Source organism: Triticum urartu, chromosome 5 (assembly GCF_003073215.2).
Source record: "Triticum urartu cultivar G1812 chromosome 5, Tu2.1, whole genome shotgun sequence".
In the NCBI taxonomy this organism is placed as follows: domain Eukaryota; kingdom Viridiplantae; phylum Streptophyta; class Magnoliopsida; order Poales; family Poaceae; genus Triticum; species Triticum urartu.
This window is the reverse complement of record NC_053026.1, coordinates 611,538,302-611,554,794: the sequence shown is the minus strand read 5'-3', so window position 1 is coordinate 611,554,794 and position 16,493 is coordinate 611,538,302. Positions and strand designations below refer to the sequence as shown.

Genomic DNA, 16,493 nt, shown 5'->3' with positions numbered 1-16,493 from the left:
GGAACGTCTCGGGAGGAGGTCTATTCCTTCGTTGACCGTGAGAGCTTGTCATGGGCTAAGTTGGGACTCCCCTGCAAGGTTTTGAACTTTCAAAAGCCGTGCCCGCGATTATGGGCAGATGGGAATTTGTTAATGTCCGGTTGTAGATAACTTGACCCTTAACTTAATTAAAATGAATCAACTGAGTGTGTTACCGTGATGGCCTCTTCTCGGCGGAGTCCGGGAAGTGGACACGGTGTTGGAGTAATGCTTGCGCAGGTTGTTCTCTAGTTTCTCGCTCGCGCTTTGCCTCCTCTTCTCGCTCTCTTTTGCGAACAGGATAGCCACCATATATGCTAGTCGCTTGCTGCAGCTCCACTTATATTTACCTTGCTTTACCTATAAGCTTAAATAGTCTTGATTGCGAGGGTGCGAGATTGCTGAGTCCCTGTGGCTCACATATTACTATTACACCAGATGCAGGGCCTGATGATTCCGCTCCAGGTGACGCGCTCGAGGTCAAGTGGGAGTTCGACGAGGACTCTCAACGTTACTATGTTTCCTTTCCTGACGATCAGTAGTGGTGCCCAGTTGGGGGTGATCGGGACCGTGTCGCATGTTGGGTTATCTTTCATTTTGGCGCCGTAGTCGGGCCATGAGTGTTTGGATGATGTAATGTTATTTATGTACCTTGATTGACGTGGCGAGTGTAAGCCAACTATGTTATCTCCCCTTTATTATTATATTACATGGGATGTGTAAAGATTACCTTACTTGCGACATATGCCTTCAATGCGATTATGTCTCTAAGTCGTGCCTCAACACGTGGGAGCTATAGTCGCATCGAGGGTGTTACAAGTTGGTATCAGAGCCTTCCCCGACCTTAGGAGCCCCATTGCTTGATCGTTTTTAGCGGCCGAGTTGTGTCTAGAAAAAATGTTTTGAGTCATTTAGGAATTATATATCGGAGAGTTTAGGAATTCTTTTTACTTCCAGTCTCCTCATCGCTCTGGTAAGGCATCCTGACGTAGAGTTTTGACTTTTCACTTCTCAAATTTCACTAATTTTTTTAGGATCACGCGGGTATCTTGGAATCGTTCCGATGGTTTTATGATGAGAACATTGTCTTGGTGCCTCCTGTCAGGGGTTTAGTGGAAGTGTCCCGGGGAGTTGAGCTCTGAGGTGTTGTCGTCATAATTTTATCGTTGCAGTTCTGGAATATCTGAGTTTAGTACGCCGACATCGAAAATCTCTTTTATGCAGTTCGTTGGTGAGATAACCTCGACGCCACCTAGTACTGGGGCGGGAGTTCGGGAGTATCGCCATAACTTGTATAATGGATGCTTTTCGAAGGTTGAGGTAGATGGTTTCCGAAGTTTTTCTCGGTTATGTGTTGAAGGATGGATACAGCTAGATGTAGGATTTGCTAGATTTGGGTGAGATATTATGCTTCCCCTGTATCCCCAACACCTGATTGCATAACCGGAAAGGTTCGGGAGTTTCATAGGTGGGAATTCTCGTAGCTCTAGTTCTTCTTCCACGGATATTGGTTTGAGATTGGGATTTCTTACCGATTATTCGTTCTTGATCCGTACCTTGTTGATTTATTTCTCTACCTTAATTCTACGTGGCTTCTCAATTTATGGATATGTGACCATTTCAAGAGGAATGCATTCGTTCATTTTGTTCGGATGTGAAGACTATATGTTGCAATTTTCATTCCGTTGGTTTCAGCTTCAATATTTGTCTATCAATGTGCTAATGGATGTCAACCTCTTCAGGATGGCTCCTCCAACGCGCACGACTCCGAATCCTGATCCGCCACCACCTCCACCTCCTCCGGAGGCATGGCAAGCTGTGATGGCCGCAACCAATGCAAACACACAGTTGATAATGCAAATTCTCCAAGAACGCAATCAAGGCAACCAAGGGAATCAAGGCAACAATCAGAATCATTTTGCTACACTCAACCAGTTCCTTGCTAATGGGCCAAAGACTTTCAGCAATTGTGTTGAGGCAACCGATGCTGACGATTGGCTTGTGGATCTGTGCAAGCATTTCGAGTGCAGTAACGTCAGGCCTGAGGACTTTGTCAAGTTCGCTTCCTTCCAACTCAAAGATCAAGCTACAGAATGGTTCCAGCAGTACAAGGACTCCAGAGGTGGACGTGTTATCACTTGGGATGAATTCCGTCAAGATTTCAGAGCTCACCATATCCCTCAGAGCATGGTTGAAAGCAAGCGTAAGGAATTCCGTAATCTGAAGCAAGGCTCTTTGTCTGTCTATGACTACAACAAGTTGTTTCAGAAGCTCGCCCGCTTTGCCAAGTAGGACGTCCCTGATGAGAAGAGCATGATATACCAGTTCAGAGGTGGTCTCAGAGAAGAAATCCAGCTAGCTCTTGTTGTCTTTGAGCCCTTGAGGTACGATGAGTTCTACAACATGGCACTAAAGCAAGAAGCTGCTCAGCTGAGGTGTGATGCTTCCAAGAAGCGAGTCAGAGATGCTACTCCTTCTTCCTCTACTCAAGTGACCAAGCAGCAGAAGTATTGGCTTCCTCCTCCTCCGTTCCGTCAGCCGTATCAGCAGAAGAGCAAAGGTGGCAGTGATTCTTCCCACCCCCCCAACCCTCGCCTTCAGAACAAGAGTTCGTCTCAAGCTCCAAGATCGAGTGCTCCGTACCACCGTCTGCTTTCAGAGGTCACGTGCAACAAGTGCCAACAGAAGGGTCACTATGCCAACAAGTGTTTCAAACAAAGACGTCTTCCTCCTCCTCCTCCTGTCAGATCGGCAAGTACAGCTGTGGTCAAGCATAACCCCAAGTACGCCAAGGTTAATATGGTGAATGCAGCTCAGGCAGAGGATTCATCAGATGTCATCATGGGTAACCTTCCTGTTAACGATGTTTCTGCAAAAGTTCTCTTTGACACTGGTGCATCGCATTGTTTTATCTCGAGACCTTTTGCATCTAAGCATGGGTGGTTTTCGCAAGTTATGCATAAGCCATTAGCAGTTGTCTCTCCGAGTAGATTTTTGCTCGCTAACTACGAGGTTACGGATATTTCTATCTCGATGGGTGATTTCAAGTTTCTGGCTTCTCCAATGATCCTTGGTAACTCGGATATTGATCTTATTCTCGGAATGGATTGGCTTTCTAAGCACAAGGCTCAGCTTGATTGTGCAGCCAGGCAGATTCAATTGACTCATTCATCTGAGGATGTAATTGTCTTTGCTGCTCGGGATAATACCATCCGTCTATTTTCTCTCAATGAGAAGGGTGAACTCGATGCCATCTCGCAAATTCCAGTCATTTGCGAATATCAAGACGTCTTTCCAGAAGAGCTTCCAGGAATGCCTCCGCACCGGCCAGTTGAATTCGTTATTGATCTTGAGCTCGGCACGGAACCTATTTGCAAGCGTCCTTACAAGCTCGGACCTGACGAGTTGAAGGAGCTGAAGAAGCAACTCGATATTCAAGAGAAAATGGGTCTCATCCGGCCTAGTTCTTCTCCGTGGGGTTGTGGTGTTCTTTTTGTGAAGAAGAAGGATGGAACGGACCGACTTTGTGTTGATTACCGTCCATTGAACAAGAAGATCATCAAGAACAAATACTCACTTCCCAACATCAACGAGTTGTTCGAACAACTCAAAGGTGCCCAAGTATTCTCCAAGCTTGATCTCCGTATGGGTTATCATCAGATTCGAATCCGTGAGCAAGATATTCCCAAGACGGCTTTCAGAACAAGCTATGGTTCATACGAATACACTGTCATGTCTTTTGGCCTCGTCAACGCTCCTCCGACTTTCTCTCGCATGATGAACTTCATCTTCAACGCCTACACCAATGACTTCGTTTTGGTCTATCTCGACGACATTCTGCTTTTCTCAAAGAACAAGGAAGATCATGCCAAACACTTGCGTTTGGTTCTTGATAAGCTGAGGGAACATCAGTTCTACGCCAAGTTCTCCAAGTGTGAATTTTGGCTCGATGAGGTTCTTTATCTTGGTCATATCATCTCTGCCAAGGGCATTGCCATGAATCCTGAGAAGGTGTCTGCAATTGTGAATTGGGAACCTCCTCAGAACGTGAAGCAACTCCGTAGCTTCCTCGGTCTCGCAAGCTATTGCCGAAGATTCGTTGAAAACTTTTCTAAGATCGCGAAGCCTCTCTCTAATCTTCTCCAGAAGCACGTCAAGTACGTTTGGTCTCCGGAGTGTGACATTGCTTTCAACACTTTGAAAGAGAAATTGATCATTGCTCCAGTTCTGACTTCGCCTGATGAATCCAAACCGTACGAGGTCTTTTGTGATGCCTCTCTCCAAGGTCTTGGCGCAGTGTTGATGCAAGAGAAGAAAGTTGTTGCTTATACCTCTCGCCAGTTGAAGCCTAATGAGAAGAACTACCCCACTCATGATCTCGAGTTGGCGGCAGTTGTGCATGCTCTTTTGACTTGGAGAAATCTCCTGTTGGGAAGAAAAGTGGACATTTTCACTGATCACAAGAGTCTCAAGTACATCTTCACTCAGCCTAATCTCAACCTCAGGCAGACTCGATGAGTCGAAATGATTCAAGAGTATAATCCGAGTATCGAGTATACTCCAGGCAAGGCCAATGTGATTGCTGACGCTTTGAGCAGGAAGGCTTACTGCAACAGTCTGATTCTTAAGCCTTATCAACCCGAGCTTTGTGAAGCTTTCTGCAAACTTAATCTGCAAGTTGTTCCTCAAGGTTTCCTCGCCAACCTTCAAGTCTCTCCTACCTTGGAAGACTAGATTCGCCAAGCCCAGCTTCTTGATGCTGTGGTGAAAAAGGTGAAGATTGGGATTGCCAAGAGTCAACCCAAGTACAAGTGCTACCGCCTTGATGACAAGGATACTCTCTTCTTTGAGGATCGTATTGTTGTGCCCAAAGGTGAACTTCGTAAAGTGATCATGAACGAGGCTCACAATTCTCTCCTCTCCATCCACCCTGGGAGCACGAAGATGTATCAGGACCTCAAGCAGGCTTATTGGTGGACTCGAATGAAGCACGAGATTGCTCAATTCGTGAATGAATGTGATGTCTGCAGAAGAGTGAAGGCAGAACACCAAAGGCCAGCTGGTCTCCTCCAACCTCTTGCCATTCCAGAATGGAAGTTTGACCACATTGAAATGGACTTCGTGACTGGGTTTCCAAAGTCCAAGCATGGCAATGATGCTATATTCGTTGTCATCGACAAACTCACTAAAGTGGCTCACTTTCTACCTATCAAAGAGTCGATCACTGCAGCTCAATTGGCGGAACTCTATACCTCTCGGATTGTCTCTCTGCACGGTATTCCACAAGTGATCTCTTCAGACCGTGGCAGCATCTTTACCTCCAAGTTTTGGGATTCTTTTCAGAAGGCCATGGGCACCAACATCCGCTTCAGCACAGCTTTCCATCCTCAAACTAGCGGTCAAATCGAGCGTGTCAACCAGATTCTTGAAGATATGCTCAGGGCTTGTGTGATCTCCTTCGGCATGAAGTGGGAGGATTGTCTTCCTTATGCTGAATTCTCCTATAACAACAGTTTTCAAGCAAGTTCGGGCAAGGCCCCATTTAAAATTCTGTATGGCAGGAAGTGTCGTACCCCTCTCAACTGGTCTAAAACCGGTGAACGTCAGCTTCTCGGAAATGACTTAATCATAGAGGCAGAAGAAATGTGCAAAGTCATTCGTGATAACCTCAAAGCAGCCCAATCCCGCCAGAAGAGCTACTATGATAGTAAGCACCGTGATTTGGCTTTCGAGATCGGAGATCATGTTTACCTCCGCGTCTCTCCTATGAAAGGTACTCGTTGCTTCAGTATCAAAGGGAAGCTTGCCCTAGATACGTGGGACCTTTCAAGATTGTGAGCAAGAGAGGCGATCTCGCCTATCAACTCGAGCTTCCTTCAAACTTTGCAAATGTTCATGATGTGTTCCATGTTTCTCAGCTCTGAAAGTGCTTCAAGACTCCTGACCGCACAGTCAACTTCGAGGACACTGAGCTCCAAGAAGATCTCTCCTATCGTGAGCACCCAGTTGCTATTCTTGAAGAGACTGAACGCAAGACTCACAACAAGTCGATCAAATTCCTCAAAGTCAAGTGGTCACACCATTCCGACCGTGAAGCTACCTGGGAACGCGAGGATCACCTCCGTTCTGAGTACCCGGCGTTCTTTCAGTCCTAGATCTCGGGACGAGATCCTTTCGTAGTGGTGGAGTGTTGTAACACCCCGGATGTAACTTTCCCAATTTGTACTCCAACTCTTGCCGTTTCCGGCGTTAAGTTATTTTATTTTCTCGGATTCGGGTATTTTTCTCCATGTGTTGTTATCGTTGTCATGCATCTCATATCATGTCATCATGTGCATTGCATTTGCATACGTGTTCATCTCATGCATTCGAGCATTTTTCCCGTTGTCCGTTTTGCATTCCGTCGCTCCGTTCTCCTCCGGTGATCATTTCTAGCTTTTTTTTTGTGTGTGGGGATTAAACATTTCCGGATTGGACCGAGACTTGCCAAGCGGCCTTGGTTTACTACCGGTAGACCGCCTGTCAAGTTTTGTATCATTTGGATTTCGGTTGATACTCCAACGGTTAACCGAGGGACCGAAAAGGCCTCGTGTGTGTTGCAGCCCAACACCCTTCCAATTTGGCCCAAAACCCACCTAAACCTGCTCCATCATCTAGATCGTTCAATCACGATCGCGTGGCCGAAAACCGCACCTCATTTGGACTCTCCTAGCTCCCTCTATGCCTATATAAAGGCCTCTCCCCGAAATTCCGGATCCCCCTCGTCCAAAACCCTAAAAATTCGTCTCCGCGCCGGCCGGACACGTCCGTCCTGGCCGGACGCTTCTGCCGCCGCCAACCGGGAGCTGCCACGTGGCGCCCCCGGACCACATCATCGCCCCGCGCCGCCAGGCCCGCTCGGGCCCGTCCCCGGCTCTCCCGGCCCGACTCGGGGCACAGCCGCCCGCCGCCCTTCTCCTCCTGAGCCGGCGCCGCGCCCCGCCGCCTCCGCCGCGAGCTCCGCCGCCCCACCATCGCCGCCCCGCTGCCGCAGTTCGTCGGCGACCGCGGCCACCATCCCCGCCCCGGGCCCGCGCCCCTCGCCGCCCCTCGGGCCCCGCGCCCGGCCGCACCTTCCCGGATCCCTTCTCCGGCGAGTACCTCGTCACCGGATCTCCTCTCCGGCGAGCTCTCCTTGCGACTCCGACGAGAGTCCGTCCGACCTCGGATTGCGTGCCCCGATCCAGATCTGGAAATATTAGGGTTGACCCCATTTTTTTCCCTAAGTCCCTAATCCATGTGCTCATGTTCGTCATGCTATATCTTTGCATCCGTAGCTTCGTTTTGGGCATATAGCATATCAAAATGTTCATCTCAACGAGTACATCATTTCATTCCATTGCATCATTTTTATTTGAGTTCATCTTGATGCCCGAAATGCTGTTAGAAGAGGGCTACTTGAGATATTTGTCAGATCTGCTACTCCATTTAGGTTTCTGTCATTTTTTCCATGATTATTGTGTGCATGATATGCCCTGATGCTCTACATATGTTTTGTTAAGGGATTTGTCATCTTTCTAGAGGTGCAACCCATGTATTTTTGTGATGTGTGTGGTGACTAGCACAAGCTTTTCAAGTGAGGCACTTGGTAATGCTGATTTCAGGGACGTAGCATTTCCACCAAGTCCTTGAGCTGTTTATCTCATGTTGTCATATGTTCATGTTGTTTCCGAGTGATCCTTGCCTCTTTTAAGGATGATCAGTAAGGATGTTTTATTAATCTTGTAGTGCTCTATCCATCCATGTCTTTGTTTGCAATTTTGGAGTACCTTAGTTTGAGTCAATCGAGCTCTACTTTTGCTACTTTGTGAATCCGGGCAGATTGTTAACTTGTTTGCAATTTTGCCGATGATGTTGTAGTTGATCCGTGCATGCTATACTATTGTTCTTGCCATGTCTGGCTTGCATTTTGTGTGTTCTTGATAGATGTATGCGTAGCTTTTCATGGCTTGCACCGTAGTGAGTGCATCGAGCTCGTAAACATGCCTATTTGAGTTATGTTTCAGCATGTGCCAGTTTTCACTAAGTCTGAAAACTGATTGTGCTTTTGCTATGTTCACATGCTTGCTAATGTGTTTTCTGATCCCTTTTGGCTCAAGGTCACTAAGGGATTTTTGTTAAGCTTTTTGAGAAGCTCCATGCCATGTTTTACTTTGCCTTGTTCAGATCCTGTAGCATGTAGTTTTGTTGCTCCGAAGAGTGCTACCTGATCTGAAATTCCAGACAAGTGTTAATTTCACTAAGTCTGAGATCTGTTTACCATATGCATTTTTACCATGCTTGTTTGAACCTGTTAATGGATGAATTGGCCGTAGCTCAGTGCTAGACTTTTGTTAAGCATCTTGAATGCATCCCTTCCATATATTTTGTTGCCATGTTTGGGTGCTGTAGCATGTTCCTCTCATTGCATTTAGATGGCTACTTGCTGTAAATGGCAGACCGATGTCATATTTGAATCGCTTGCCATTTCCAAACCGTAACTCCGATTCCGGCGTTCTTTATATCGTTTTCAAGCGATTTCATCTCATCTTTCCAGTGGCACACTTGGATTACCAAGTTGAGGCCAGGTTCATGCATTCCCTGTCACATCTTGCATATGCATCCCGCATCGCATCCCGCATAGCATATCATCATTGCATCTTATTGTTTGATCCTTGCACGTGGTTGATTGTGTCCTTGTTGCTTGTTTATCTTGTTTGGGTAGAGCAGGGAGACGAGTTCGATAACGAGGAGCACGTTGAGTTTGCTTTCAAGGATTCAGTCAACTCTGACAACTTTGCAGGCAAGATGATCATACCCTCGAAATCACTACTATCTTTGCTATGCTAGATTGCTCGCTCTTTTGCTATGCCAATGCTACGATGCCTACCATTTGCTTTCAAGCCTCCTAAATTGCCATGTCAAACCTCTAACCCACCTTGTCCTAGCAAACCGTTGATTGGCTATGTTACCGCTTTGCTCAGCCCCTCTTATAGCGTTGCTAGTTGCAGGTGAAGATTGAAGGTCGTTCCTTGTTGGAACATTTATTACTTGTTGGGATATCATTATATTATCTTATTATCTTAATGCATCTATATACTTGGTAAAGGGTGGAAGGCTTGGCCTCTCGCCTAGTGTTTTGTTCCACTCTTGCCGCCCTAGTTTCCGTCATATCGGTGTTATGTTTCCAGATTTTGCGTTCCTTACGTGGTTGGGTTATAATGGGAACCCCTTGATAGTTCGCCTTGATTAAAGCTTTTCCAGCAATGCCCAACCTTGGTTTTACCATTTGCCACCTAGCCTATTTTTCCCTTGGGTTTCCGGAGCCCGAGGGTCATCTTATTTAACCCCCCCCTCCCCGGGCCAGTGCTCCTCTGAGTGTTGGTCCAACTCGTCAGCCGCCGGTGGCTACCAGGGGCAACTCTGGGCTGGCCTACCGGAAGTTTAGACAATCTGAGTGTGCCCTGAGAAAAAGATATGTGCAGCTCCTATCGGGATTTGTCGGCACATTCGAGCGGTGTTGCTGGTCTTGTTTTAACCTGTCGAAGTGTCTTGAAGAACCGAGGTACCGAGTCTGATCGGAACGTCTCGGGAGGAGGTCTATTCCTTCATTGACCATGAGAGCTTGTCATGGGCTAAGTTGGGACTCCCTTGCAGGGTTTTGAACTTTTGAAAGCCGTGCCCGCGGTTATGGGCAGATGGGAATTTGTTAATGTTCGGTTGTAGATAACTTGACCCTTAACTTAATTAAAATGAATCAACTGAGTGTGTTACCGTGATGGCCTCTTCTCGGCGGAGTCCGGGAAGTGGACACGGTGTTGGAGTAATGCTTGCGCAGGTTGTTCTCTAGTTTTTCGCTCGCGCTTTGCCTCCTCTTCTCGCTCTCTTTTGTGAACAGGATAGCCACCATATATGCTAGTCGCTTGCTGCAGCTCCACTTATATTTACCTTGCTTTACCTATAAGCTTAAATAGTCTTGATCGCGAGGGTGCGAGATTGCTGAGTCCCTGTGGCTCGCAGATTACTATTACACCAGATGCAGGGCCTGATGATTCCGCTCCAGGTGACGCACTCGAGCTCAAGTGGGAGTTCGATGAGGACTCTCAACGTTACTATGTTTCCTTTCCTGACGATCAGTAGTGGTGCCCAGTTGGGGGTGATCGGGACCGTGTCGCATGTTGGGTTATCTTTTATTTTGATGCCGTAGTCGGGCCATGAGTGTTTGGATGATGTAATGTTATTTATGTACCTTGATTGACGTGGCGAGTGTAAGCCAACTATGTTATCTCCCCTTTATTATTATATTACATGAGATGTGTAAAGATTACCTTACTTGCGACATATGCCTTCAATGCGATTATGTCTCTAAGTCGTGCCTCGACACGTGGGAGCTATAGTCGTATCGAGGGTGTTACATTTGGACTACGTACAAAGCGGGGGAAACCCTTTTTCGAAGATTTTGATGCGTTGCAGCATGTGTGTCTCTGCATTAATGTTATAGTTTTGCTTAGTAAGTTGATGATCTAGTTTTGCTTAGTAAGTTGTCCATGTGCAGGCATGTTCTATCCATTTGTAATTTTTCTTAGTAAGTTGCGGGACATCTGCATGCATGGACCAGAGCGGCTATAACGGCATCTCTCTACATGCAACTAATGTTGTCTTGTTCATCATTTTCTTGAAATCGTACAAACCGGTAAGTACATCGACTTCTTTTCGAAACCATTCAAAGGCGGGCTCCTATTTTCAGACATGAAGGAGGTTGTGTACTTAGTATAACTATATACACTTCGCTTGTTGCAGATGTACACTGCAAGGCCTGTTATGAGAGGTGGTTGTAGAAGAATGTAATTACCACGATCTGCGAGATGTTGGTTATAGGAAAAGTCGAGGAAGACTCAACAATCTCCATTGATGCCACCGACAACGACAAGAGACTTTTTTTTTCTTTCGTGAATATGCAAATTGCGTATCATACCATCAGTAGGTAGGAGAGAAATAATGAGAGTTGGGTTATAAGGTAATGTCTTGCTACGTGCATATATACATAGAGAGAGAGAGAGAGCCGTGGCGAGAGGCTACAAGATCATAAGAGAGAAGGGGTTGCTCAGCCCCAACGCTAAGGTACTACCTCAGCAGTTGTTAAACCCTTTGCCCCAGCCTTTGCACAGGAGCAAGCATCATCTTTGATGGTTTGTAGCAGGGTGGAAGTGGAGGGTCGGGCATTGTCGAAGATGCAGGCATTCCGATGCTTCCAGATAAACCATGTCGTGAGAAGCATGAGGGAGGCAAGGCATTTCCTCATGTTTGTTGGCGCTTTGGAAGTGGATGATGCCCACCAACTTAGGAAGGAATCGTCGAGTAGTAGGAGCTCCATACCATGCCAGGATTTCATGCATGCCAGATAGTCTTGGAGGAAGGGCGGTGAAGAAGGAGGTGATGCATGGTTTCCATCACCTGATCGCAGAGCGCACACTTGGCATTGTATGGTAGGCCATGCCTCGTCAGTCAGAGGAGAAGCTGGCGAAGGCTCAACAATCTCCATTGATGCACACACACACGCACACACACAATATATATATATATATATATATATATATATATATATATATATATATATATATATATATATATATATATATGGAATTTTGGATGTTCATACACACTGCACAAGAATAATCGATCATCAAAATAGTACATTCTTTTCTGTACAAGATGGGTTTCATTTTCCCTCGCACAAGAAGATCCAACCGATGCTAACTTCATCCGAGTGTATGAACATTAACCCATGACGAGCGTATAGCTTTTGGTTAGGCGGCAAAAAGTATTTTCTTACAGCATGAGCAAATATATTGTGTTGGATTGTGAAATGATGCGACAACCCGATGGGAACGGAGCATCGTGTGTTGTTCTCAAGAAAGCGGCCGCATACACACCAAGGTGGGAGAAATACATAACATGTACATTTATGCGGGTTTTCTATTGTCTAGGAGTATTTTGTATCATATTCATAGGGACGTTACAACGACCCCCGTGAATCCAGTGGTTGTTGGGTTAAAATGTCTCCTCAGTACTGCTAGGTAAGTGTCGTTCATTATTTTGTACAGTAGGTGAGCCAAATATGTACTCCTACGGTCCTGCCTCGAATTTGTGTATATATGGACTAGTGGTTCTACTGGACCTAATAAAATAGTGAACACTTCGATAGGAAGTCATGGTACGAAGTTCATCTATCTACTCTTCTCCCCTATTGTAATCAATTTTACCTCTTTTTTATCCATTTTCTGTACCTAATCCAGGTCTATTTCAAATCACCGGGCAGGCTTTTCTTCTCGATTGATTGGGACACTGCATAGCAATATATACTCGATCACCCAAGTGGCACCTTCTAGCACACAACGTCAACGGGATTTGTTAATCAAAGTCCAGCACTACTTCTGTTTACTGAACCCATATATAACTACCATCTTGTCACGCCAGTCTCTACCGTTGACATGACTTACTGAACCTTGCTTCTCTTCTCCCACAAGGACGACCTCAGTTTCATCGCGTTGCCGCTTCTTTTCCGTGCCAACTTGTAGAAACGACTCAGTGTATGACCTGAAACTACCAACCATGTCTTCACATGACATGATGCATGCGTACTAAATACATTTTCTGATGCAGGGCCTGACATGATGCAGGGCCGCAAGCTAACGGGTGTGTGTCATGCTAGTTCCTGCTACCTTCTCACCGGTTGCATGGACACACGATACACATATCATCACCCGTCACGTCATGGACACACGATACACATATCATCACCCGTCAATCTTCACGTCTTCTATTTGTTGTCTGTGCTGTGACATAGCTTACCGAGTGACACTCCATGTCCATCGACAACACAACTGCCGCATAAACTCAAACACACAAGATCTTGCACGCATTTTACAAGAACACATGTGCACAACTCGATGATAGCTTACAACTTTGCCATTTCAAAAATTCAAAAAAAAATCAAAAAAAACTTTGCCATTTCTTACTCACTCCCTCAAGGATGATCTCGATGAACTTCTAAGCACCACAACTTCGACACCTCCATAACCATCATCGTTCACCAACATCTTGCTCACAACAACATGTCCGCCGAACAATGATCGCCACCCCAGGGCGCTAGTAGGGATTGCATCCCCAAGGAAAGTGTGGCTTTAAGTTTTGGGTCTTGCTCTGATTTTGACCGAAAGGTGCGCCTTGTAGGGGGGGAAAATTTCGTGCACACGGGTCTACCTTGCCATCCGACGATTCACTCCTCAACCTACATGATCCAAGCGAGCATCCGACCGCGGCGTTGTCCACGTGTCGGTCATCCGCGGCGGGGCTGCACAGCCACGGGTTTGCACCCCATCTCCATAGAATTTTTTTTTCCGATAGGGGATGGTTGATTCCTGTAGACGACGCGCGCGCTGTGGATGTGATGGGTGGCCACCAATTGGCGGAGGCAGACCGACGATCATGATGGGGTTTCAATCGGCGTGGCAATTCGAGAGGGAGACCAGCATCTGATATGTAGCAAGGCAGGCGCGTGCACGCACCTCTACCGATTGATCCATCGTCCATGCCCTGCTTTAGCTATTAGTCCCGAAATGTAAGATAAACATCTTACGGACGGATGAAGTATTATACAGTACTATTCCTGATTTGATTGGGACGTAGCGTACGCGCCATATGCATATGGACAATGACAAAGAAGGCTGAGTGTCCCCGCAAAAAAAAAGAAGGCTGAGTGAGTGAAGGGAAATATACTCTCTCCTTTCTAAAATATAGTGCATCCTTGATTTCCGTGCTTCAATTTTGATCATAAATTTAACCAATGAGACCGACTGCGATAGGAGCAAAAGTTATACCAATGAATTTCTATTGAAAAGAAATTTTCAATTATATAATTTTTGCTCTCGTCGTAGTCGGTCTCGTTGGTTAAATTTATGGTCAAAGTTAAACCTGGGAAAATGCGGACGCACTCTATTTTAGAACAAAGGGAGTACACCACTAGCCACTAGACTAGGGTGCAAGCAAATCTTGCTCCGGTCAGGTGCAGAGTGCAAGCAGGAATCACTTAACCGGCCGGGGAGATTCTTCCATGAATAGCAGTAACCGCAACAGACTGCACAATTAATTGAGATGGAAGTTCACTGTAGATGCGTAATTGCATGCAACCAAACTAAACGTCCCAAAGCAATATAGTAATCAGATGCAACGTCATGCTAGCTTGCTTTGCTTGGCGACCACGCGCTCTCTCTCTCTCTCTCTCTCTCTCTCTCTCTCTCTCTCTCTCTCTCTCTCTCTCTCTCTGAATCTACGTCATCTCGCGCGCGCAACAGAAGAAGCTTTTGCTTTTGATCCGGCCGGTGATCGATGGAGAGCACGCAGCTTGACCGCATGGAATATATCGGGGAGGATTTTCGAGTCGAAATTCAAACTCTAGTCTATCTAGTCTAGTGAAAAACAAACCAGACGCAGCAGGAAAACCCAACCCTCCGTGCGGAGGCTGCACGCCGGGGCTCACGTCCCACTCCGTCCATAAAAAACCCCCAACCCCCTCCTGCCTTGCCCCCATCCGTTTCCCTTGCGCTCTTCTCTTCTCTTCTCTTCTCTTCACCAACCGCCGACGCCGGCCGGCCGAGAACAAGCATGGCCCTCCTCCTCTCCACCCCCCGCGCCACCGTCGGCCTCCCGACCGCCGCGCTCAGGGCGCCCGCCTCGCTCCTCGTCGTCTCCCGGGCTGGCCGCAGGGCCACTGGAGGCGCCGTGCAGCTGCAGCTGCAGGCGACGAACGGAGGCGGTCGCGGGCTCGCGCTCCGGGCGTTGTTCGTCGTGCGCGCCGCCAAGGGCTCCGACTACGACGGCCACATCGTCCCCGCAGGCAACGATGACTACAAGGACGCTGACGCCGTCATCTTCGTCGTCCCCGCCGGCAGCGACGACATGGACGCCGGCGACGAGGAGCAGGACCGGGTCCTCGTCACCGACCGCCGGCGCCAGGAGGACAAGGACCGCGTGGTCGTCCCCGGCGGCGAGGAGGACAAAGCTGGCGAGCTCTACCGCTTCGGCAACCGGGAGGTGTTCATCCCAGAGGTACGCTTCGAGCTCTCGGGCCACCTGCACCACCCGTGCTACATGCAAGGTCGAACGGTTGGGGGATGATCGATCAATATATATATTTGTTTCGGTTCGGTCGACGGCTCGACGCACCGGCGGCGGTTGCGGTGAAGGTCCCTCCGCCGGCCGGGTCGATCGACTCGCTCGATCCAGCGGCTGCTGTTACAAACAGGACACCAGCTACTAGAGTAAATAATACGTATGTAATCTGTATGCTGCATGCCTGCAGATGACCCTGTACGAGCTGCTGATGATCTGCGACAAGGAGACGAGTCGGCTGCTGAACCGGGCGCGTCCGCGGCTCGACAAGCTCCATGGCCTCAACATCCTCAAGGAATCGCACCAGCTGATCAAGGACGAGATGCGCAAGCTCGAGATGCAGGACGCCCCCGTCCCCGGAGGAGGCCGCCGCGTCGCCCACCTCATGGTCGGGCTGCACCTCCGCGTCGTCGCCTGGGCCGGCAAAGTCGAGGGTCTCCAGCCCCACCACTACCTGCCGGGGTTCCTCAGGACCGAAGAGCGCTACCGCCTCCCTAGCAAGAGCAAGCTCGCTGGCACGCTCATGGAGCTGCTGCTCTACTCCATGATGATGGCGTCAAACGCTATCACCCCTTTCCTTCCCGAGCAGGTCTTTGATTTCACCAACTACCCGTAAGAACATATCTTGGTTTTATTGCAAAGTTGCATCTTTTGTTTGCTTGAGCTCCATTGTTCTGACTTCTGAGACAACCACTAGTGCGTATATGGCTTACGATGGAGCCCTGTTAAGATTCATGTAACAGTTCTCATGATCAGCAACATTCAGCTGCTTGTTACAGCTTTGCTTTCATTACCCTTGTTGTGCTGGTGCGCCTCTGATAATTGCCCCTTGGTGAATCAATTCGATTTTGATGCGTTGCAGTGTGTCTCTGCACATTAATCATCTATTGTTGCTTTATAAGTTGTTAGATTCTACGTGTGCCTATACCATCATGTTTACCTGGTCAGAGTCAGACATTTTTTAGCCATTTGTAAATGTGTTAGGATCGGGTGACTTCTAAAGATGGCACACTGTACTGGTTTGCACTTGGAAACTCTGTTCATGTTTTGAATCGTCATGCTATTCCAGCAAAACAAAAATCCACATTAGCTCCAATTTTTTTTGTCTCATTCATTCTACTGATGCTTAATACAATTGGTTTTACTTGTATGTCAGTAAAGTCAGATAGGAAAGTAACAGTGTACAATTTTACAGATCATATTTGAACTGATGTCGTAATGGTGAAATTAGGACACTATGCATTCTTGCTTATTTCCATGTGTACGCCCATCCTCTATAACACTAA

At 47.4% G+C, this 16,493-nt stretch overlaps 1 protein-coding gene across 1 annotated transcript in view; it reads left to right on the top strand.

Moving 5' to 3' along the window:
* LOC125507533 overlaps positions 1–15,985 on the top strand; it is a 27,065-nt gene extending 11,080 nt beyond the window's left edge. Inside the window, exon 3 of the mRNA XM_048672086.1 lies at positions 15,398–15,985. Coding sequence (XP_048528043.1) covers positions 15,398–15,823 — 426 coding nt within the window. The 3' untranslated portion in view covers positions 15,824–15,985. The remainder of the gene's footprint in view (positions 1–15,397) is intronic.
* Positions 15,986–16,493: the final 508 nt, after the last annotated feature.